The sequence below is a fragment of the Botrytis cinerea genome, chromosome 5 (genome assembly GCF_000143535.2).
Source record: "Botrytis cinerea B05.10 chromosome 5, complete sequence".
NCBI classification, from domain to species: domain Eukaryota; kingdom Fungi; phylum Ascomycota; class Leotiomycetes; order Helotiales; family Sclerotiniaceae; genus Botrytis; species Botrytis cinerea.
The window spans coordinates 2194774-2219180 of NC_037314.1; the positions used below are offsets into that span (position 1 = coordinate 2194774).

The window sequence follows — 24407 nt, forward strand, 5'->3', positions numbered from 1 at the left end:
ATTAATATTTTGATACTCTGATCCGGTCGGCAACCAGCTCTAGCTTTAAAGTGAAATATCTTGGAGTAAGTGACGTTAGTTTACATAGATGGTGTTTAGAATTTTATTCGGAGCCAGAAAATCCATCGTCTCATTGCCACGAAATCGATTCAAGACTTCTTAACTATCAAGCCTAACAACTCCATGATCTTGTCTTGTTTCATTTTCTGCTCCAAATCACAATATTTCAAGATCTAAATTGAGAATGGGCATTTCATTGGCGTTCAAGAGTCCACTTGGAACCCGAGGTTTCAATTTCCACGTTTCCAATGAGCGTTTGATTACCAAGGCATGGAAGTAACTAACGTAAGCAATGATACGAAAATGATCCATAATACTCAAAAAGCCGCAGTGAATGCATATGTGAGACAGCTTTGCTTATAAATTAAACTTTTAATTTGATTGGATACTACGGCCACTAGCATAGATGGCTGTATCAATTTATGTATTTCACTCTGGAATCCCAATTAAGATACACTAGTGGTCGGCTCTCCAAAGATCAGCCGCCTCTTTCCGAACAAATACTTCTATAAGAACACCAAGATCCATCAGTCGGAAGGGAAAAAAAGCCCAAACACCTTTCCATACTCAAAGTACTCCCTATTTGAGAATTACTTCGACCCAAACCTTTAACATTTCAATCACCGACAGATTTTCTCCAAAATAAATATGCCTAACAGAAACAACCGTGGTGGCAGCCGACCCATTCAAGGAGAGCAACCTGCCCAACAAAATCAACTTGTTGTCCACACATCCAATGTTATAGGCACAGCCATGGTTAGAAAAGCCTTAGAGTTTGACTTCTCGACCCTTCGTCAACACCCCATCTTGACCATTAAGAAGACTGACGACAACGTTCAAATGATTATTGACCTTGATTTCACTCAAGCAGAATCAGCCCCCGGTATTGGTGCTTTCTTACAAGCTCTTATGGATTACGCTGCGATCATTTATGACGTCAAGATTTTCATCAAGGCCCCCAAGCATCATTACGATGCCGCTACGTGCAAAGGTAGATTGGCCAATGTCGCCTTGGTCATGACCGTCTTGAACGAATTCAACCTCAAAAAAGCTGAGGTTATCGCCCGTCTCGATGACCACGATAGTTACGAGCAACTCGAGCTTACTATCGCCGCATACAAGCTAAACTTACATAATTGGACCTTGGCATATGAGGTTGTCGGTCTTGATGGCAAGTGGAACATCCCTGTAGGAAGCGAGGATGAATTGAGACTTCGTCATCTTTATAGAAAGTATTTCTTGAAAAAACTTTAAATATTTCGGTGGGAGCCCGACTCTCGTCTTCTAGAATCACGCAAGGCACATTTGTTGTGATATGGATATGGTTGGCGAGACATTGATAGGGCATGGAACTGGATATTCGAGACAATTGATATTATTTATTGCGGTATTCAGTATGGCATTGCATTGATACGGCAGTGTGGCTGGTATCATGGGATGATTATAGCTGGGTAAAGGTGTTATCACTGGAATGGTTTAGCTGTTCCGCAATTTAATAATACCATGAGAATGAAAAAAAGCCTGTTACACAAATCGAACATTCGTAAAAGTCTATAAAAATGAGTGAAAGTCACAAAGGTGCCCAAATCTAACTGAAAATAAATGAACCATGAAGACATTGATGCAATCATCTGAATTTCTCTTACACGATTGAACGATTTACAATGCGAAAAATAAGCAAGAGAACTAAAGAATAAATTGGAACCTACCTAGGTACTCAAATGATATAGAAGATATTCGAAAACAACTTTGACTTGGAAAAAAAATAATGTCCGGAAATAAAGTAATGATTGACAATTTCTAGACGCTTCACGTGTTCCAAGCTGTTAGTCTACCTCGTCGACCTCAATCTACGATGACTTTGTCGACGTATGAAAATTAATGAAGGTAAGACATCATAATCTCATTGATTTTCCATCGTGAAGCAATGCTAATTCATGAATGCGGCGGAGAGGGACGAACTGGATAGAATGGAGATAATTTTATGGCATTAGTCCGAGATGGGTCTCAATACACGGTGGCATCACTACGATAATCCATCAGAAGCGACTGCAGATCTTATTCGATAGTGGAAGTCTCGGAGAGAGGAGGATTTATTGCCCTTTCAAATCAAAGAATTACCAGAAATTGACAATGATTGCTTGCATGTGGAATCATAGGCCCGTTTTACTTGCGGGTATAATTTCTTCGTGTGTATTCTCGGTTGCGTCAGTAGCATACAAGATCTCAATCTCCATGTCTTAGCCAGCCACTGATTGGGACTCGAAAGGCTTCTCCGATTTTTTATTTAGCATTCTGGGCACTGGAGGCTTCACTAGTTCTCTAAGCACGATTCTCTTACAGATGGCATGGTAAAAAGCACAAAGTATGGAGATTCTACCAATCTTGGCACTAGCGACAAATCCATTCTACATACTGAATTTTCATGGTTCAACGATTGAACTCAAAACTTGATCTATACTGAAAGTGAAGAGTTCCAGGTCTGCTTCACATTTTACACTCTCATTCAAACGGGGTTGTTGTACATAGTAATTCTTTCACGGCAATTATGACTAGTATCCGGAATTTCATTTTTTATGGAGTATCTAGAGGAGTTTTCCACTGTCAATATTACCCCTGTATAAAGATATATCAGATATGAAGGTCAGATTGGTGTATTGTTTAATGAATCAGAGGGGAATCTGGGATTCGACACTGATTTAAATGAAGAGGGGCAAGCGTCTTGAACTAGTAATGCTAGATTTGGGTGCGCGGAAATCATGGGGAATATGTTAAAGCATGGACGATATGCATGAATGATAAAAGTACCAACGACAGTTGGTAAAAGAATTGGCAGAATTATTTCACACGCTTTTGGCAGATTCCGGTAATGTTAAGTTTTGCATGCTATCACTATCGGGAGAGTCACATGCGTAGGAATACTCTCGCTGTCAAATCATGATTAATTTCTAGCTATCACTCAATTTGACTCAAGCATTCAACGACCCTTCCCAGTATTTCTTGAGCGCTGTAGCTGTGTACGCTAAGTTCTTGCTGTCGAGCTGCTATGTAAAACTCCAGATGTCTTGAACGAGTTAATGATAGCAAGTTATGCAAAGATATTATGACACAATGATATTGGGAGATGCTGTGTACTTTATTGTTGTCATTGTAAGAAATATAAAGTTCTATTTTCGAGAGCAATATCAGTGGAAGCATGACGGCTCGCCACCGTACTAAAGGACATATACCTAAGTGTAACAATTGGCTAATACAGCCTGTAGATGCTTTTGACTGTCTTTTTAATCCAAATATGTAGAAGCAACTTCAAAATTGTAGATGATTCTTATACAAAAGCCTAGCTTTTTCAATTGATCAATCTGTGGACGAAAGTTATTTCACTTCCCTATAGAACCGCTTCTTCAACCTAACTCTAATTCATATCCGTTATAGACCCAAACTACAACACCAGAATATCAATTCAATCAAACAACCAATCAAAACATCTCGTTGGGCTAGTGGTCATGCCATCTGTCTCACAGAATTCTCACACGAGATTTCAAAGAACACAGAAGATCGCAGGTTCAAACCCTGCACGGGATATTCTTTTTATTTTTTTGATTGAGGCTCTGTGCTATGAGTGAGTGCACTTCTTTTTGACGGAAGTGATCTGAGTTTTGGGGTGTTTGTTATTCACATGTGTTTGTACTGAAAAGAAGTGGGGCAAATGAGGGGCCTCGTTTAAGAGAAGCATATAAATCGATAGAAAAATTGACTCGGAATTAAAAGCTGAAACTTGGGTCTCGTATTCAGGGACTCTTTTCTTTTGTGATTGTATTCTTGTGCAGCAGATGCTTCTTGTTCAGACTAGCGATCTTGTTAAGGTTGTCCAGTCATCAAAATTTGCTTCGATAATCCTAGGCTGAGATGTTATCTCTTTTAATTATGATAAATCTGGCTACTTTACGACAGCAGGTAGATTTAAAGTGTCGTTGGACTACTTATATGTTTTCCATGGCTTACTTTGTAGCTTGGGGATAGGTGAAAGGTACCTAGCTAGCCTCCTTGATATTCAGGGGTTGCCTAATGTTCATTGATGCCATGAGATCAAGCAAGACTTGTTGTGCGCTATATTTAGTTGGCAGGCTTAGACATAGTACATCATCAGATCACTTGTCTTACATCTGAACTCGCCCTCAACTTCAATCTGTTATCAACATCCCGCTCAAAACTTCAAGAGACTCTTCGGAAATTTTTCCTCCGCTTGTCGAAAAGTAGGCCCTAGTGTCATTTTCGTTGTGGATTGACTTTCATATTATACACAATTTAATGGGTACGTCTTCACTTCACAGATGTTTTGTGTATTTAAATTGTAGTTACTTCCACCCATAATACCATTGAGAGCGATCATATACACCCCAGTAACAACAGCTAAGATTCACAGATGTACCAAAAATCATTTTCAAATAAAAGCGTCTGGGAGACAAAAGTTCTCATCCCAAACTTTAGGTGTGATCCGAAACAAAGAAGTCACCATAAGATCTTGATTCCTATCTTGTTGCCTTATATCATCACTGCTGTCGCGCACCATTCTCGCTGTCGTCAATTGCATTTGTCACGTTAGTATTACATATTTGACAACAACTGTACCAATAACTAATCTGCAATTTACCGTGTTCTGATCATTTATGATAGTAACATTGAGTGCCTGGAGCGAAATTGCTCACCTTTAAAATATAATGCGCTTGTCATGAAAATTTGCACGCGGAGTAGAAATAAAGCCTCAGTATCGAATGATTAGTTTGCGCCACTTACTATTTCGCTTTAAATACTTTTCCCTTGATTTGAACTTCTCGACACCGAAGGCTTACCACTGCTTCGAATCTTTCTCTAAACCTTCGCTTATATAAAGCCAAGAAGTTGTACCTACAAGCAACCAAATTGTGTTATGCTGCCGATGACAATATTTGAGGACTTGTAGTCTGTAACAAGTAGGTTGTTTCGGCGGCTTATTCAATCTATTATCTTCATAGTCCAAGTCCAAGCCTAGGATTTGTATCTCTTAATTCTTGAAATTGAGTTTGAGTTTTCTGTTGTTACCAACAGATATTTGTCGTTGTCAAAGTTCGTTGGCCATTCTCATGACAGATTACGAAAGCGATATACTTGCCTGTAAGATTTTTGTTTAGCACTAGTATGATAGAGAAAAAAGTCTACTTCTACTCGAAGACGACAATATCTACAAGCTCTCTAGTTCTACTCTCCTAGACCTATTGTGTCATCGTTTTTCTAATCTAAGCTATTAGTTCAAAGAATTTTCTTTAAGAATATATAGTAAGCACAGTAGAACATTCAAGCACGATTTTGAATATTAATATGACGTCATTTCGGATCAAAATTTGCGGTAAACCACAAATAATTACCATATAAAAGTAGGAAAGTATTTCTCCCTTTAAAATTTATATAACAAAACTCAATGAATATGAAGATTCCCACGATTTTCCAGTAGTGCTACAGCGCAAAAACAAGGATATATACCGTTTCCAAGTAAGCTCCCATCCAGCGAGTATTGCTCATAAAATTTTAATCCAAAAATTGAATTTTCATTATTCACCATTCACAGATCATTATCATCAAATAGCACGAAGCGTATTGAAAATGAAAGTATTGTCAATAAATTCCTATTGTTGTCGAAATATGCATTTAGTATACACCGGTCTCTCACGACACGTCATTCTCAATAGCACTGATTTAAGATACAGCATATGATTGAAAGTTAGGATCCGAATTGCAATCACTTTTCTAGTGAGTCCAAAAGACCTCGGAACCTTTTGTATTGCTTCAGCACCGCTTTTGTTTCTAAATAATTCGACTCTTGATAATTATTGTACTTCCAAGAAACACTAGGAGACCCACTTCACCCCCAGACCAAACAGCCGAAGTTCGTTCATAAATGAATTATGATGATGGTAAAGCCTCTTATCTCTGAGCCATCTCAGGCATTGAGCGCACTAGCACATCATTCACTCTATTACTCTACCTTCCTATCTATCAACTTATCCTTGGAGGTCTTTTGAATTCACCTGGAAATCAATACCAAGGTTATATAAGTACTCGTACATCATCATTCTTCTACCCCAGGATGAATATTCGTTTCATTACGAAGAAGAAAGATGCTTGCAATTTGATACTAATAAACATTTTCAAGCCCACTAGATATATTCATCAAGGAACAAACTTCAGAACAAAACCCTATGACTATTACCGATCAGTCAAATCTATTTATTCATCACTAGATTTTCCAACGTCATGCTCAATGTTCGCTTTCTGTGTTTTCATCGTCAAAGTTTATTCCCTATCATTTCTCAGATCACACAATTTTAAACTAACCATAAACTTTTCATCTACTTGTTTGAAAATACTAACACCATATCATCTTCACTGGCTAGTCGTCCAGTCTGCATTTTTAATATAGCAAGATCTCTCCCATTGCTACTTATAGGTCACAAGCGTATGTTCTTTGAAAAACTTATTATAAAACGAATATTTTTCTTGTGTCGCGTGAACATACATATTTTGCAGCGACTGAAGCCACACTATCACTTAGCTTCCTCGTCGGGTTCTCAAACACCACAGGTATAAAACCCCTTACAATTCTCGCTCGAACACTCATGGCTCTGAAAGTTCTGTAGTGTTGATTGATTGATTTCATGTTGATTTGCTATATTGACATGTCATCCTATCAAGATTCAAGTAGTAAACCCAAGCTCAAATTTCATTTCAAGCATTGTTTTACTTCGATTTCAACTGATGTTTCGAGAAAGTTTTTGTTGTCACTTACCTGTAGATATTATGCATCGAGTAAAATTTTGATGGCAGTAATAATATGTGCTCCTTTCGTGTCGAAATTGAGAGGGTATTTCTGCGCTTGGTTTTTTCATGGGTTTAGGTGGTTGCTTCTTGTCGCGTGACACAAGATCCTCTTACTTGTTGGTGTTTTGTGTACCTCTTTCTTCATGCCCTTCAAACAACATGTCTCAGTCCTAGTAGTAATATATACTGTGGTATGTTAGCCTCGAAGTCTCCAACATAAGATACTAGGTACAGTGAATGAAGAATAGGCCTTGTCTTCCAGTGGTGTTCTTGCTCTCACTTCAGCACATGATTCGCAACTATTGTTTTTTGAGGGAATCTGACCCTAAGAATTCTACAGCAAAATTCTAACTACAAATCTTCCTCGCCTAGATATTTTCTATCTACAATTCAGAATTCGATCTCGATCTTTTGGTGGCTTATGGCGATGATTAGTTCGGAATTAGATCCAGTGAGAACCTCGCGTTTTTATTCCCTTCAGCATTAAGCTCTAATAAGAATAATTATAGTATCAATAAACAACCTAGACCCCAGACCAAAACTATCCATTCTGTAAATGCTAAACCACCAATACTACGCTTATTCAGACCTCCCTCTCCCCAAAAAGAACAGTCCAGTACCAGTGCCACAAATCCTCCTCCAACATCAAGAAGCAAAACCATAGCTCAACAATATTAAACAAGACTTACATCTAAACTTACTATTTCTGCATAGTAATACACAAAGTGACCTAGTCAGAATCAATTTCAGCGGCTTAATCTAACAAGCAAAACAAAACACATTCAAATATCGAAATTAGCAAGCATTCTAAAATGAAATCATACTGAAAAGCTTCACTATAAGAAATTTTGTACTTGCTGTGTTCCTTTCTTTTCAAACGGTAGATTAGAATATAATATATAATTTGGCGAAACGAGTTTGAGTCTCAATGACCAAGTTTGTTAAAAGCGCGTCAATATTTTTCACGGTGAAGCTGAATGAGGCAAACGAATTCTGATAGTGACTTGACGAATCATAAGCTGAGTGGATTTGAATATATATATTAACACAACATCAATTATCAAAATATCTTGATGATAAATTTTCCATCATCTTGTCGTCCGAATTCGGACGATTCATATTTCTCGCCGCGGCTAAAAGATGTACATTCAGACATCAAATCCTCGTGGGCCTCATCAGTGCTATAGATAAACACACCACACCTTCGGAACTCCCATCTGGCTCTGTTTGTCGGAAAAAGTATGAGAGCCCTAACCTCCCAAGTATCATACCATGAGGGGAGTCTACAGACAGGGAGAAGATATACTTCCTTGTGATCAATTTCCGTCATATCTTCAAAGTCATAATAGGCGAGCGTTGAGCTAAGACTTTCCAATTCTCTACCATCTCGTCCGAAGAGAATCTCAAAATCTTGACTCGAAAGCTGCGAGCCGGAAATTTTTGGTTGATAACAAGTAGCGGACGCGATCTCTCCCTTGAGTTTGATATACCCACCGCATACTTTCCCAAATGGGTTATCAATTGCTAGATCTACATGTGTTTCCAAGATCTGAAGAAATTGCTCAATACCTTCACTTCTGTGGGTCCTTGGAGGAGGAAAGTCTATTTCTGCATTGAAAGATGCCCAAGACCAGCTAGGGGCGATGAATTCTTGTGTTTCTGGGGGAGCTAAAGAAAATTTGGAAGTTTTGGACGGGTTATATCCAGCATTCCAAAGAATACCAGATAGCAGATGGTTTTCCCATACTCCTGCTAAGTATTTTCCCCCTATGGTCTGAGACGCTGCGTTTGCCATTCCTCCGATTGCAACAAGTCTGTCCGTTTTGAAAGTTATATTACTTCTCATAAACAATTGTACGATTTCCTCCCAGATTTGTGCACCTTTGAAAGACATGTCTGCTTGACATTTATCGATACTATTAAGAAGTACCTTGACCTCGGATTTCACAATGGAGCGTTTAAAGACTGCTTCTGGAACGCCTTTTGGAAATGTTTCAGAAGCCTCATGATCTCGACATTCCCAAAACAATTGCTTAGATCCAAAGTGAAGATTTCGTCTAGATAATAGGCGTTCTTGGCAGACCCAAGCCCTAGAGGTTAACACGCTATTTTCCACCTCTTTTGCCCATGAATATGCGTCAAAGACACAATGATCATCCTCATCGCTAGCTGTTTGGAACCAACCTTGCTGAACCTGTAACGGCTTTCTATCACGGAACAACCCTTCACTGCCATCTTTTGCAGCTGTGGCACAGATATTGCAGTAACCATTCGAGTAAACATCACACATACTGGCGGACTCTACCAACCAATCAGTCTCAGAATCTTGAACAATGCATAACGAATCAATCCAGATATATCGTCCTCCTAATTTCTGGACTAGCCATAATGCATCCTGGAAGGTATTTGAAAGGTGTGAAAAGCTTATCTCACGAAGCATAAACTCGATATTTGATTGAAGAAGAGTAATTTTTGGCACGGCTTTCCCCCAACAATGACTTAAAGTGAAGTAGACTGCATTTGACGGAATGTCTTTTCTTAAACAAAGCCGTGGAGCGATCACCGACTTTTCTATTCCGATATCAATGAGGCGAGTAGGAAGGAAATTTGGGTACGTGGTAGCTGTGCGTGAGCAGGAAACATGGTTTTCATTACAGTTTTGTAACCATTGTTTTGAAAAATTCAGACTCTCATCAGATCCCGTGAAAGAAGCTACTGGGATAAAACTCTCGAAGCCAGCGAGATCTGAGAGGAGTATTGTCAGCATTTATAGATATTTCACAGAGATATAATTGCCACCTACCTTTTTGCGAATACACTCCGAGCATTTGCAGCTCTGATGATATGCTATCGCTTCTATTTCTTATTTCCTCTTCAGTATGATGATACGGGGGAAATATTCTAGCAATACTGTGGGAATTGATGTTATAACAAAATGACCATTGCTGAAAACCATCAAAAACAAGTTGAGGATTGAGTCTCAGAGCTTCAATATACTCGGCTTGTTGCGCAGGTTCAGCCAAGTATAGACCCAAAAATTGTGAACATAAAAAGCAATTTTCCACAACACGAGAAGTTGACAGCTTAAGACTTTCGGAATGACTCAAAGGCACAATTTGCTTAAAGTCGCATAGATCCAGAAACTCCTGACATCTTGGACAAATTGGAGAAAGCGACAGAAGTTTCTCCTTAAAAGATGAGAGATGTGACTGTAGTGATCCAGAAGTCGACGATATAGACATATCAACAATGCTCAAAGTGAAACAATTCTTTTTTCGCAATTTTCCCAAATGCTCAAGGTATTCTGGTATTGATGCGACGATACACAAAGGCCTTTTTATATTGACGATATACCTCGAGGCTGTGTATTTTAGTGTGTATTTAATCCTCAACGTCGTGTTCACACATTATTGGTGTTTTGTCGATTCTTTCTTTTGATTAGACAGATTAGATTGGTTGATAGCCAATCAAAATTCTCCGGGAAATGGCAGCCACTCCCGCTTACCACACATCTTCTTCTCATGTTGCGTTCGGATTGTTTTCTGCTATGTCTACAATAATAAATAGAATGGCGAGGATATTAGATGTTGAAGCTAATATGTAGGTATATTTGAATGAGGCTAATATATTTGGAGTAATGTTGTGATAATAATATGCTTTATGTATTGAGTCTAATGGGCGAGAAAGATGCATTTGAATGTATTCTTAACATCTCTTTAAACCAAAAATTAATTAATCTAATTTTGAGAGCTACGACACCGCGAGCAATAAACTAACAATAAAACGACTCTTAGCAGCATTCAAAGTTATTGAATTTGCCATAAGCGCATGCAAAAAATGTGACGACTTGAATCCGTTTCAAAGCTGCGTTCTACTCTCGGTATTTATACATGGCGCATTATGCGTACCGCTATTTATCCAAGTCGATATCGAAAGACACATCTAAGTCTCATCGAACCGAGAATGCATTTCGTCATCGCCGAATTAGGATAATGCTCATTCTGTTGCGTCGATTTATTGACATGTCTTTAATGTTAATGCTGTTATTATAATTGGCGCATTTGCCAAAATTGCCACTGCTACCCCCTTCCTAAATGTGAATGCGTTCCTTCCCTCTTCTCATACTTTTTCTTACTTTTTTGATCAACATGATCATTTTTTCCCCTCTCTTTCCCTTTCTAACTCCATTTCTTAGGGATAGAATAACGACGAATTAGATCAATGCCTGCGACGAGTGAGAGAGTGATACGGCTGAGTTAGATTAAGCTTGCCATTATGAAAGAAAGTATAAAACCGACTACAAGCACTGCGAGCACTGGAGTCATGAACAGAAACCAAATACTCTCAACATCCAACCAAAGATATCTGAAAGCAAGAAAGCAGGAAAAAGAATACCAAATTATCAATTATCAATCTTCAACATTGCATTAACAACTTCACTCCACTCCACTCTGCTCAACCCAACAACTTCATCCCAAACATTCCTTCTCAAAGATAGATTCTTCCATTCATAACAACACATACATAATCATTACCACACAGTACCTTCAACGCCATAGACCATCACTCTTCGCCACGAAAACATTCAAATCCACACCAGCACCAAAACAACACTCAATAACCCCCAACCCCCCTTTGACCACCACATACACATACACTAACCCAAACACCTAACTACCTAAACAACCAAAAACATCTTCCAAACTCCAAGCTTCAAGCACAAAAGCAAAAGCAAAAGCCACAACATACATGCATACATACATACACACACATATACAAACAAACATATTCAATCTTTCCACAATACACAACACACAACACATAAAACCAACACACCAGACCAAAGTACCAAAGTATCTAGCTTCAAGAAGTATAGTATCATATAATATAATACAGTCAGTATAACCTCGCTTACCCACACAAATCCACGAGTCCCCCCCTCAACACTCCCTCATCATCCCATCCCAATCCAATCCAATCCAATCCAATCCAAATCCAATCTCTACCAACATCACAAATAAACAGCAACCCCCAAACCATCTCCAATCTCCCATCTCCAATCTCCCATCTCCAATCTCCCATCTCCAATCCCAAAAATCCAACCCCTCAAACTCCCATAATTAACCCAAAAGGAAACAAAGAGAAGCCCCCGCCCCCCAGACATCCATCCACCCACCAATCTCCATTTCATTCTCCAACCAACCCAAATCCAAACCCAAACCCAAACCCAAACCCTCTTTAAATTTCTTACCTCCAAATTCTCTTTTTTTTCTTCTCCTTCTTCTTCCCTACTTGTCTGTCTATCCGTCTATCCATCAGATCAACTCAAGAAAGATTCACAAATCAATGAATCAACGAATCAGATAGTGATGCAACCAAACTTTCATTTCTCGAAAGATGTGTTTTCCCATCATGGGTGTGCGCTAGGGAGAATGAGATATTGTTCGGTGAAAATCAAATGCGAGATAGAGGGGGAGGGGAAATCGGGAATGGTGATGATTAATAATTCGCAAACTCGCATATATCAACAAGTGCTACAATTTTTCCTAATCTGAGCCTCTTGAATTTACTTACTTTTTTCTCCCTCTTTCCCTCTTCCCTCTTCCCTCTTCCCTCTCTTTCCCCCTCTCTCCCTCTCTCTATCAAATACCCACTGACTTTCTCCTTTCACTTCAATTTACTTCTCCCCTCCGAACTTCACATATACATATACATATCCCATCCCATCCCATCCCATCAAATTTCCATACATACCTCACATCCAAAAAAGCAACCAAATATCTCAATTCTCATCACATCTCAGCTCTCAATCATATATATAGGTATATACTCAATCTTTAATCTCAGTCTCATTCTCATTCTCATTTCTTACTCAAACACTTCAAATGCGATCTGCAAATTTAACTGCATCTCAAATCTCAATTACTGGTATCTAAACATCAACCTTTTCCATTTTCTCTTCACCTCTCCTCTGATTTTAATCTTCACACCACAAGCACTCTATTTATCTTCCCATTATCTACTTCCTCAAAAACCAATAACCACAACATAATCAAATCACATCTACACCCCAATCCCAACCCCCACACATATCTTTGCAAATCTAGATCCAGATCCAGATCATAAGCAATCTTTCCCCTTCCCATATCCGCCTTACTTCTTATTCTCCCTGCCTTTTATCTCTCCCCACTTAATCCCATCCCCTCACTTAACAACTCGCAAAAATGCACAAATGCAGAACAGAAATCATGAATGGTATCTCAAAAAAAAATGTGTAGAAGAATGAATCCGCGAATAAACAACAAAAAAGAAAGGTCCGAGACATCGAACAAAATTGATCGAATCAAATTATATGCGCTGCAATAATCAAGATCAGATCTGAATGAAATATTGTGAAAAAAACCCCGAGTTGCGTCTGTGTGTGAGTGTAAATTATTGGACAATGGAATATGAATATGTCAGAATCCTCTTAACATATGTGAATAGAAGCCAGGACAATCGAGAGCGCGAGGTGTTAATTTACGAGTAATGTTTTGATCGTAGGTGAGCTATGACAAAAATGTCGACTCTGGTATCGACGTCGGTGTTGGTATCGACAGAGATAAGTGAATCTATAGAGGCTTTCTTCGAATAGGTGGAGCGGACGAGTTATTATTCTCCATATTACCCGTAAGTTCAGCTACACGAGCTTTAATACGTGCAACACGAGATTCAATTGCTGGATCCATTAGTATATCACCCTATGAAGAAACTTTAGAAAGGGAATACTCACTCTCTTCACCTGAAGTTTCATCATCGTTATCAGTAGATGGACGATGTTCAATTCTAGCTTGTTCTTCGAGTTCTCTCTTTCTCGCTTTCTGTTCAGCAACATTCTTACGGATTTGTGCCCATTTATCTTGAGGGGAGATTTGTTGTGTGAGTGGCTCTTCTTGAGGTTCTTCATTGGCTTCCTCATATTGACTTCGTGCATTGTTTGATGGTGATCCAGAATCTTCACTTGCTCTTGGAGTCTCAGATTCAGCCTCTGGAACAAATGCTGGAAAATCTTCAAGAGGACCTTGATCAAATTTAGAGAATTCTTGACGAGCCTCCCGAGCATCAACGGTATCAACTCTAGAAAGATCATCTGCAATAGAGTGTTCATATGAAGGACGGCGAGGAGTCGCTGGAGTCACTGGAGTGAGAGGAGCCTGTTCATCAGATGCAACTGGAGGAGCTGGCGAAACAGATCCATCTCCCTTCTCACTAGTAGGTGACTTGAGTGAATTTTTCTTTCTCGAAAATCGTCTAGTCAGACTGTGCTTCTTTCCTTCTGGTTTGCTTCCATCTTTACCATTCATTGCCATTTGAGAAGCATTTGGTGGGGCCGGCTTTGTCTGCTTCTTTCTGCCAAACATACCTCTAATTCCACCAGGAGGGGCGGGCTCTTTTTTCTTCAATTTGTTGGGTGTATCCAGAATTTCCGGGCTTGAGGGCGCATGATCCATCGAAGCTCTTGGAATATCCATACTTGGCTTATTTTGATTCAAAGGAGATATTGGAACAGGTTTCCTTTCAAGTGGATGAATATTACTTGGTGAAATTGGAACCCGCGTCTCTTTAGCTTGATCTTCGCCAGCTGGTAGAGGCGGTAAAGGCGAATGACGTCCAGTTGGAGTAGATGGAGTAAGGGGTAGATCTCTGTTGCTGCTAAGACCGGGTGACAGAGCCGCTTGACGGTCATATGAATTTCCATCTGATTGCATAGTACCTTCTCCAAGACCTCGTCCCATAAAGTTACTACCGAGATATGCTTCTCGAACAGCATCTTTATCGTATTTATTGGCCCACTTCATTGCTGGAGAAGCTTCCGATTTGAGCATTGGCTGAAGTGTCAACACACTGTTCGTTTTCAGAGAAGTTGCCTCGAAATCGTTTCTTCCACGTCGCGCTGCTAGCCCTTTCTCTTCCTCCTGCTTCTTTTGTCTTTGTTGTAATTGAATGGCTGCTGCTTGAATTCGAGCATGTTGATCGAGGCCAATGGTAGTCTTGCTTGCGCTAGTACTTTGATTGTATCCTGGTTTTAAGTTGCTGGGTTTCTCCATCTCGGTTTTGCCTGTGGATCCTCGTCGCTTTGCGCTATTCTTATTCTTCTTATTCCGTCCCCAAAAGCTCTTTTTCTCTGCAATGTAAGCACCCGCCTCAGGCTCTGGCGCTGCGCCTTTGACCATTTCCTCCATTACTAACCAACGACCACCTTTGATGATTGTCTCGATCAAAGCGCATCGTCCAAATGAAGCCTTTCGGTCCACCGTTTCTTCGCCGGCCAAACTAGTGATCCAAACCCACCAGAATGAATCATCCAAGTCAAATCGAGTAATACTTGCAAGCTCACCAGGTTGCAAATCTTTGCCTGACTCAAGTCGAGGTTGATGTGACTGAGAACTTCCCGCTCTAGTATTGATAGGTGGCAGAATCTTATCCGGTGGCAATAGTAAAGGCGGAGGACTACTTGGTCCATCATCAACAAAGCCTGAAGAAAGGAAATCCGCCCAGGAAGGAGTAGTTGGTCTGTCACCAGCTTTAGATTCACCATTTGCGGGAGTGGATCTGAGCCCTTGGAATGGCTTTGGCTTTTTTGGTCCTAAGAAGTTACTCTCATCGTCCGCCATATCATCATCAAAAGCTGCCGAAAATCCAATGTCCTCAAATCGTGACCAAGAGGCATCTCGCAAACCCGTAGATTCTGTAGAATTAGACACCTGGGATTGATTTGTAGAAGAGATTGATTTCAAAACACGACGACATTCATCAGTCAAAGCTCTTACCGGATCCTCAAATTCGGAGAATTGTTGTAGAGCGCGATCATCGTCTCGGTACTGGAAGTGATTTGCTCTTCTCAATAATGCAAATGGCGTAGGTGAAACGGAATTTACTATCATAACCACCTTTGTCGTCGATTGTTGTAATAACGAAGGTCTTTCTGGCGGGTACTCTGTTTCCTGGACCAACTTCTGTAGGGACATGGGTAATTTGGATATACCATTTGTGCCTGAGACGGAATCAGGAGAGAGGGATCGTAGATAGGCGAAGAATAGATGACTTGCAGCATCAGCCGCACTAAACAATGGTAAGCACATTTATAAATCAAACAGAAGGATTTAAACCCACGTTGACCATCCTTTGTATCCACCTTCGAATCCATTGCCGGTATCATTATGCTCGAAAGCCCACCATCCCGCATATCTCGATAATTTGCGACCAGCTAACCCATTCGTTTTCCCATGTGCAGCAATTGCTGATAAGAGATCGAAGAAATCAAAAATGATATCTCTTCTCGCATCCGAGTCCACGCTCAGAGGTATGAAAGTTATGAAAGCGTCGCGGGCATAGCGCGAGTCTGCCAAAAGTTAGCCACAATCTGCTTCCCTCTGATCCCAATATTGCCTACCATTTTCTCCAACTTTAAATAATTCATAGGCCTCCCATGAAACGACACCACCGGCCATTCGACTCCAACACCATTTCAGCACACTGCATAGCACCTAATTTGAGATCAGTCACCTATCCCACTCTCACATTCAATCTGCCACCTCACCATAGGTTCCGTCAGCCTCAACTCTTGTGCCAACATTTCCCGACTCAATTGTCTCTTATCGAAGAAATTCCGAATGAACGTTCTCGCCGCGCTGGGATCTGACGTAGGTCGGAATGGAAGTAGGAGGAATGGCGTATCCAAAGCTGCAAGGACCGACACAAATTAGCACTGTGTAACATAGGCACACTCCATCGTAAATTCCCCTCCCCTCCGCTCCCCCCCAGGCTTCGTGCATAATCGAACCCGGGGGAAATTGCTATCCCGTTCTGAATCAGATCTCATACCTCTTGATTTTAATTCCACCGTACACCCCCTCACCAGATTCTGGATTTCTTCTGGTTCGACGGTGGTTCGTGTCCATGCATCGGTCCATGTGGGCTTCGCTGGCACTTGATCATTCACATCGTCCAGTTCTCCCTTCTTCTTGGAAGCTTTCGTCGGGCCATCTTTGCCCTTTAACCTTGAGAAGAAATTGGGCATGATTGCGAAAGTCAGTCGAGTATATGATGGATCTATCGCCGATCATGAAATTCTTTCTTTCCTAGTTATGTACAAAAGAGGACATGCGACATTCGAAGGGTGAAATTGTTGCTCTGAAAAATAATGGGTAGGAATGGGATATGGGATATGGGATATGATGTCTTGTATCAGATTCGCGCTCCTTCGGATAAGAAATTAATTGGAGGGATAGACGTTGTGAGTGGATAGATGGAGATAGATGTATGGGTCGATTTTGGGATTGATTGGTGTGATTGTGTGTAATAAAGGTTTCGAAGAGGGACGAGGGAAAAAGCGAATAAATGAGTGAATGAGTGAGTGAATGAGTGAATGAGTGAATGGATTTAATGTGATGTTATTCCACGGTGTGTACCTGGGTAGAGAGGTCGGTATGAATGAATGAGTGAGTGAGTGTGTGAGTGACTTTATCTCTTATTAATTTCTGGAACCACACAACACAGTTCTCGCACGGCGGCAGAGGAAGAGCAGCAAATATGTTTTTCTTTAGTGAGTTGATATTTTGTTTTCATGGCCGAAAAAAGAAAAGCAATCCTTCCTAGATTCAATATAAAAACGTAGCACACGAAGAAATGTATGATGTGTGCGGTATGGATGGATCAATGGATGGATCAATGGATGGTCCCAATGGAGCTGAATGGGCTGAGATGGTATTATGAATGCTATGTTATGCTATTATGCTCTCTTCTCCAGATCCATTCGATCAATCAATTTTTTGAAATTGAAATGGACGATCCGGCAGCTTAACCCAAAATTAAAAGGGGATTTCTCAATCCAGCCAGGTCAAGTCGCCCAGCAAGTGCCAGCAGCAATCGCAATCCCATCCTCAACCCAATCCCATTCATTTATTACTTTTTTCCCTTTTTTTTTTTGACCCAAACAATCCCTCTGCCCCCCGTACGGAAGATACCAAGCTGAGCCATGCCTAGGTAGTGTGATGTTCGGTAGTGTCAGTTTCCTTTGCTAGCGGACGAGTTGGGTTAGCTGGGCTGTGGACGATGCACGATGCACGATGGACGATGGACTCTGGGCGAGCGAGAGAGATATCTGAGTGTCTGAGGGATCTATTGCCCAGGTCGGAGGTTTCTATCAATTGAAATTTCAGGGGACGAGGGGACTGGAACCGGTCGACTTGGGACGGGGGAGGGATTCTGGATGTAATTGGCAATTGGCTTAAATGAATGCGTGCATTGAACATTTTATCTTCTGCTGCTCTGCGCTGCGCAGGACGGTGCTAGTACTAGTCCGGTACGGAGCATTATGATTGATTAGCTCTGCATCTTATTAGCCTTGGATCTTAATTAGCTTTGCATCTTTATATGATTAGCTTTGCGTGTAGTGGACCTGGGACCGTCAATCCAATGAAAATCATCGGTGAATGATATTGTGCGACACGGAGTTGAAGCCTTGTTCGAGGGAGGATGGGTGTTTTGCTTCTTGCACGAAAGTCTAGAAAATCGATTTGTTCTCGTCGTCTTCTCTGTCTGTTCTGCAGTACATGGTCCCAAAAGATCCTCTCTAGATTTGGTGGAAATGGAGTGTACGCTTGGCTGTCTGGCTGGCTAGCTGTCTGATTGTCTGGCCGGCTGCTGGTATCAAGCCATTCACTCGTGTTGCTTTTAGATGCATTGTTATACAAGTAATCGGGAGATATCCGTTCGTTCTCTCGTGGGTGGTATGGTGATCAATGGGAGGAGAGGTCAAGAGAGATGGGTAACTATTCACTAAGACGTACGTACATACATACATGACAATCCGATATCATATGTTACCAAGAATAAATCACACGTACCATTTCAATGCCACCATTCAAACTTGACACAGTTTACATAACCGAGAGAATCATCAATATACAACATACGAGGCCGTTGATGAATAGTTTGATTATTTCATTAATCTTGATTATGCATTGAAGCAAGTACATACATATACAGGTTGGTATAATCATTAGGTAGTTATACAAAGACTTCATTCCTCAATATGGTCAACATCTTTTCCAGAAAATATATATACATATATATTTAACTACATACATTTAACTACATACATTTAACTACATACAATCCATACATACAATCCACACCTACATCAAAACCACTCATCTTCTACGTCCCACTCTTCAACCAAATCACATTTCCCTTCCACGTGAGGTTCCTCATAAAATCTATGATCTCCTCGTGGTCTTTACTGCACTGCATCGCATCACACATGCATGCAATGCAGTCTTCCATTCCACATATCCAAATCCACACCTACCACACATCAACATCCACACCCACTACACCCACATACCACACACCACATACATGTCTAACCCAAGACTACGCAACAAACCTCGAATCATCCCCCCAATCCATTCCCTTCTATTCCACCCCCTCCCTTCCCCTCATCCATCCATCTATCCCCTCCATCGAATCATCCCACCAATTCCACCTCGTCCCATCCATCACCACACCACATCACCAACTGAACTCAACTCCCCTCCCCTCCCGCATCCCAAGCTACACACACACACCCACAACCCAAAACACGAAATATCGCTCCGCTAGGCCACTGCCGTGGGGGCTTCTTCGCTTCGCTCTAATAGGTACTAATAACACAAGAAAGAACACTACAACCTGCAACCCACAACCCACAACCCACAACCTACAACCTACATCTGCCAACGCATGTAAGTGGGAGGGACATCGATATTAATAAAAACCAAGCTTAATTTTCTCCACGACTTTTGATTTATCTATCTATCTATCTATCTACTCTGCATGATCCAATTGTTTGGCTTGAAGCATGATGATGTAATAATTCATTCGTATCATCATCTCGCTCATTTATTCGTTACCTGCCACTTCTAGTAGGTATGTAGTTGTATTAGGATCAGTCAATATCAATATCAAAAACTTGATTCGTAACACACACACACACACACACACACACACACACCTACTCGTATCTATGAAGATATAGGTGCTAGCAATACATATCTCGTATTATGTATATATATATCATCTAGCTCCCAATCCATTCAATCTATTCAATCCATTTCATACAATTCTCCCTCCCTCACTCACTCACTCTCCCCACCTAGTCACCCATCACCAAGTACACAATCGAATACCCAAGTACCCAAGTATCCAAGTACTCAAGTATACTTACTACATCATATCATCTCCTCCCCTCCCTCCCCTCCCCCCAAAACCCCACACATATTCTCCAATTCCAATACTCCTCCACTCCCTCCCCTCCTCCCAAACCAAGCACAGCCACAGCCACAGCCACACATAGACTGACCAACCAACCAACCGACCAACCCAACGCACGCGCCTCAAACTCTCCTCCCTCCCCTCCCAAACTCACTTTTCCACTTCCACTTCCACTTCCACTTCCACCCAAAACCCAAAACCCAAACCCACCAAGCCACCCACTCACCCACAAATAATAAATCCACAGCATAAACTAGCATAAACTAGCATAAAGATCTCAATCTCATCGTTTCATGCAGATGCACATACCATGAGACCACCTACCTCTCCCCCTCTTCCCCCCCCCCCCCCCCAAAAGAGTTTCCATAGTGAGTGTGAAATTCTAATTTTAATTCTGATTCTAATTCTACTAATAAAGTATTGAGTTATTATTAAATTATCTAGGTCATGATGATAAGGAAGGTTTTGGTTTGTTTATTTAAGCTTTTTGTTTATTTGATACGGTGTGGTGTGGTATGATATGGTATGGATGAGTAGGTAGGTAGATGGGTAGGTATAAGTAGATTGATGGGTAGGTATATGAGTATATAAAATATGAAATCGAAAATAGAATATATAAGATATAAAATGGATAAGTTATGGATAGTGATAGTAATAGTGATTTCTTATTATGTGTGTGTATGTGTGTGTGTGTGTTTCTGCAAAGAGAGAGGAGTGGAATGGAGTGGAATAGGGATGATGATATTAAGGAGAATGATATTGAGGATGATATTGAGGATGATATTAAGGATGATGATATTGAGGATGAATATTAGAGAGAGATAATATCACAGAGAGATAGTAAGAAGAGCAAGTAAGTAAATAAAGCTGATTGATATCAGATTACTCACTCACTCACTCCTTCTCGCATAGTAGATATATCAGAACCTCAATTCAAGCGAGTAGATAACTCGTATAAATTACAATCTTCTAATTCTATAAATCTAGAGATCTTTTCAGTCATCTATTTATTTCTTTTCTATCTTTATATATATGTGTGTGTTATCTGCTCTACTATCCTCTTATTATGTATTTCCCTTTTTTTTCTTTCAATCTTTGATTTTCACATTCATCTTATATGTAGTTATATTTATATTCATATCTATCTTATATCCATATCTCACATCCCATATCTCACATCTCATCCCATTCCATCCATTATAACTTACTATTCATTCATCCATCCATCCATTCATTCATACAATAGAGTCAAATCGCATCAAGTCAAGTCAAACAGAATCGAATCTTGCACAATACAAATGACAACGCGCATGCATTCCCCCCTCCTGTCTAATATCCATTTCCATTTCTTAAAATAAATCTTGGAGAGAAAGGAAAGAAAGGAAAGAAAGGAAAGAAAGGAAAGAAAAGTGATATCATATCCTATAACATATAAACATCTGTTAGGAAATATATCAGATCAGGAAATATACACTAGGGGGGAAAATGCTTGAGTAGGTAGGTAGGCAGGTAGGCGAGTGAGTAGGTGAATAGACATTAGATACTCAGGATATATAATGTAGTCTGATGTGAAGCGAATAAAGTCTATAAAGTCAAGTAAAGCAGAGAGTAATTGATATATTCTGATTCTGATTCTGATTCTGATTCTGATTCTGATTTTCAATCTTGAATTAAGATGTCAAGGTATCAAGTTATTATAACTATCGAGAATTAGAGAAATTCATGATACTTTTAGTTTAGGACATTAAGATGTTATGAGATTTTAAGTATTTTTCTATATTGATTAGGTGAATGAGTAGATAGAGAGGTAGATATGCAGGTAGATGTATTACAACTACATTATAACTTATTCTTATATAACAAGTATATTCACTTTCATCTTCCCTCTCATCTTCCCTCTCATTCCCGTCCTCCCTCTCATCCTCATCCTCCAACACCAATCCACAACTTCACAACTCCATATATAAATACACACATAAACAAACACCCATCTACACCCATCTGCATTCCCATCTCCATCTCCAACCCCCAAAACACTATAGTATAGAAACACTTCCCTCTATACTCCTCCCCCCATCTTCTATAATTTCTGTCTCTATCTCTATTCACATCCACATCCTTATTTGTATTTCGACCTCTCCCCTTCACTCACCTTAATAAATACTCAAACTGAGATACTCTTCTCTCTCCTCCCCTTCTTCCTTCTTTCTCATTTCTCCTCTCCCCTTTATTATCTTCTCATTGCTTTTCCTCTTTTTCTCTTTTTTTTTTCTTTTTCCTCCTTCTCCTCCCCTTCACTCTCTCCATCCTCCTCCTCCTCCTCCTCCAATAAACCCCCCAATCACCACCCCCCAAACACTCCATAAAACAAACAATCCCAAAATCACAATACCCCTAAAATATAAATGTGATACTACATCACCTCTTCCCCAACATCTCCCTTAAACTTTCATTATCCTTTCACATCCTCCCATTTTATTTCACATCCCCAGCCCCTCCTCCAAATCCCCACCCGCCTACCCACCTACCCACCTCACCTCACAATATCATGCCATCACCAACAGTAACGATACCAGAATACCAGAATGTCAGAATACCACGATATAAGAAACCGTACTATAATACAACAACATACTCTAATACTGCCATACCCCAATCAGCAGCGAGCTAGATTTATATTCAATATAGTGATTAGCTAGTTTGCGGTAATGAGGATACGAACAAAGATGAGAGAGGGATGCGAATATACACCGGTGATGCAATTTTGATATCAGAGTGAACGATGTGGATAAGACATTGGGGTTTATAAAATATGCGATAAATAGACTTTTAATTTCTTTCCTCTCTTTTCCTACCGATTTTCCTTTCATATCACATCATGTCATATACACATCCCACCTCATAACCCACCCACTAATTAAACACCACCGTCTTGTGACCATTCAACAAGACCCTCCGTTCGGTAACCCACTTCACCGCCGTCGCCAAAACATTACTCTCGACATTACTTCCCTCGACTGTCAACTCCTTCGGACTCAAGCCATGACCCACTCTCACAACATTCTGCTCAATAATCGGACCCTCATCCAAATCGCTCGTAACAAAATGTGCCGTGGCTCCAATAATCTTCACACCCCGGTCATACGCCTGGTGATACGGTTTCGCGCCCTTAAACGACGGCAGGAAAGAATGATGGATATTGATGATCTTACCGCTCATCGCCGTGCAGAGCGTAGGACTCAAAACCTGCATGTATCTCGCCAGGACGATCAAATCGATGTTATTCTCCTTGACCAATTCCAAAATCTTACCCTCCTGCTCTGCTTTCGTCGCAGCAGTCACAGGGAGATGATGGAAAGGAATCTTGTAGGTATTGGCCAACGGTTCGAAATCCGGATGATTGGATACGATAAGTGGGACTTCGATACCCAACTGTTGGATGCTCTGACGGAAAAGCAAATCATTAAGACAATGACCGATTTTGGAAACCATGATAAGAACTCGAGGTTTGGTAGCCAGAGAAGAGAGCTGGAAATCCATACTCATTTCCTGAGCGATGCTTTCGAACGCCCCTCTCAATTCCTCGAGACTCAATTCCTGAGCCGAGGATTCCGAGGTCGATGGTGCCGGAGGACCAAAATGCACTCTCATGAAGAAGCGGAGGGAGGTGGGATCTCCATATTGTTGCGAATCAACAATGTTGAGATTGTGCTGGGAGAGGAATCCCGTGACGGCATGAACGATACCTGGACGATCGGGGCAGGAAAGGGTAAGGATGTATTCATCTGCTTTAACCATCTTGACTGATTTTGCAGAGTTCTTGATCGAAGCCTTTGCGAAGGATGAACGTGGAGAGCCTGAGAAATTTCGGACTGAAGATTGGATTTGGGGTTGAGAAGAGCGGGTGATTGAGGCCAGATGTCGATGTGGTGGATTGAAATTTTTTAATGGCTCGGTTGTGGTGCAGGAAAGGGAGAAGGCCCTTGCTTGGGTGGTGATGACTTCACGAGCGGAGCAAATGGATCGAATTGAGTGGATGGATGTAGTGTTCAACAATAAAGTCGACTTGGAAGACAACCTGCTCGCCATTAAAACACGTTCAATCTTTCTCGAGGCCGATGACTCTTTTTGACCACTTTTATGCTCGCTGCCATTAGTGGGTCTTTGGGGAAGTTTGTAGTCATAGCGACACGTGATTC

General features: G+C 40.7%; 5 protein-coding genes across 5 annotated transcripts; 2 read left to right on the forward strand and 3 right to left on the reverse strand.

Moving 5' to 3' along the window:
* The first annotated feature begins 647 nt into the window (after nucleotides 1–647).
* On the forward strand, nucleotides 648–1362 carry BCIN_05g06390 (hypothetical protein). Its single transcript, XM_001559524.2, has one exon. The coding sequence runs from the start codon at nucleotides 709–711 to the stop codon at nucleotides 1312–1314; it is 606 nt and encodes a 201-aa protein (XP_001559574.1). The 5' UTR covers nucleotides 648–708; the 3' UTR covers nucleotides 1315–1362.
* Nucleotides 1363–7880: 6518 nt separating this feature from the next.
* Nucleotides 7881–10196, reverse strand: BCIN_05g06400 (hypothetical protein). The gene is made up of 2 exons (XM_024693131.1): nucleotides 9716–10196; nucleotides 7881–9657 (listed from the first exon to the last, which is right to left on the reverse strand). The coding sequence occupies exons 1-2, from the start codon at nucleotides 10152–10154 to the stop codon at nucleotides 7973–7975; spliced, it is 2124 nt and encodes a 707-aa protein (XP_024548916.1). The 5' UTR covers nucleotides 10155–10196; the 3' UTR covers nucleotides 7881–7972.
* A 3228-nt stretch (nucleotides 10197–13424) lies between these two features.
* On the reverse strand, nucleotides 13425–17066 carry Bcmsb1. Its single transcript, XM_024693132.1, has 6 exons — nucleotides 16777–17066; nucleotides 16493–16635; nucleotides 16346–16439; nucleotides 16066–16294; nucleotides 13685–16014; nucleotides 13425–13630 (listed from the first exon to the last, which is right to left on the reverse strand). The coding sequence occupies exons 1-6, from the start codon at nucleotides 16970–16972 to the stop codon at nucleotides 13524–13526; spliced, it is 3099 nt and encodes a 1032-aa protein (XP_024548917.1). The 5' UTR covers nucleotides 16973–17066; the 3' UTR covers nucleotides 13425–13523.
* A 1996-nt stretch (nucleotides 17067–19062) lies between these two features.
* BCIN_05g06420 (hypothetical protein) lies at nucleotides 19063–19709 on the forward strand. The gene has a single exon (XM_024693133.1). It carries the CDS (start codon nucleotides 19175–19177, stop codon nucleotides 19703–19705), a length of 531 nt encoding a protein of 176 aa, XP_024548918.1. The 5' UTR covers nucleotides 19063–19174; the 3' UTR covers nucleotides 19706–19709.
* A 3296-nt stretch (nucleotides 19710–23005) lies between these two features.
* On the reverse strand, nucleotides 23006–24077 carry BCIN_05g06430 (hypothetical protein). The gene has a single exon (XM_024693134.1). The coding sequence runs from the start codon at nucleotides 24004–24006 to the stop codon at nucleotides 23122–23124; it is 885 nt and encodes a 294-aa protein (XP_024548919.1). The 5' UTR covers nucleotides 24007–24077; the 3' UTR covers nucleotides 23006–23121.
* Between the last annotated feature and the right edge of the window lie 330 nt (nucleotides 24078–24407).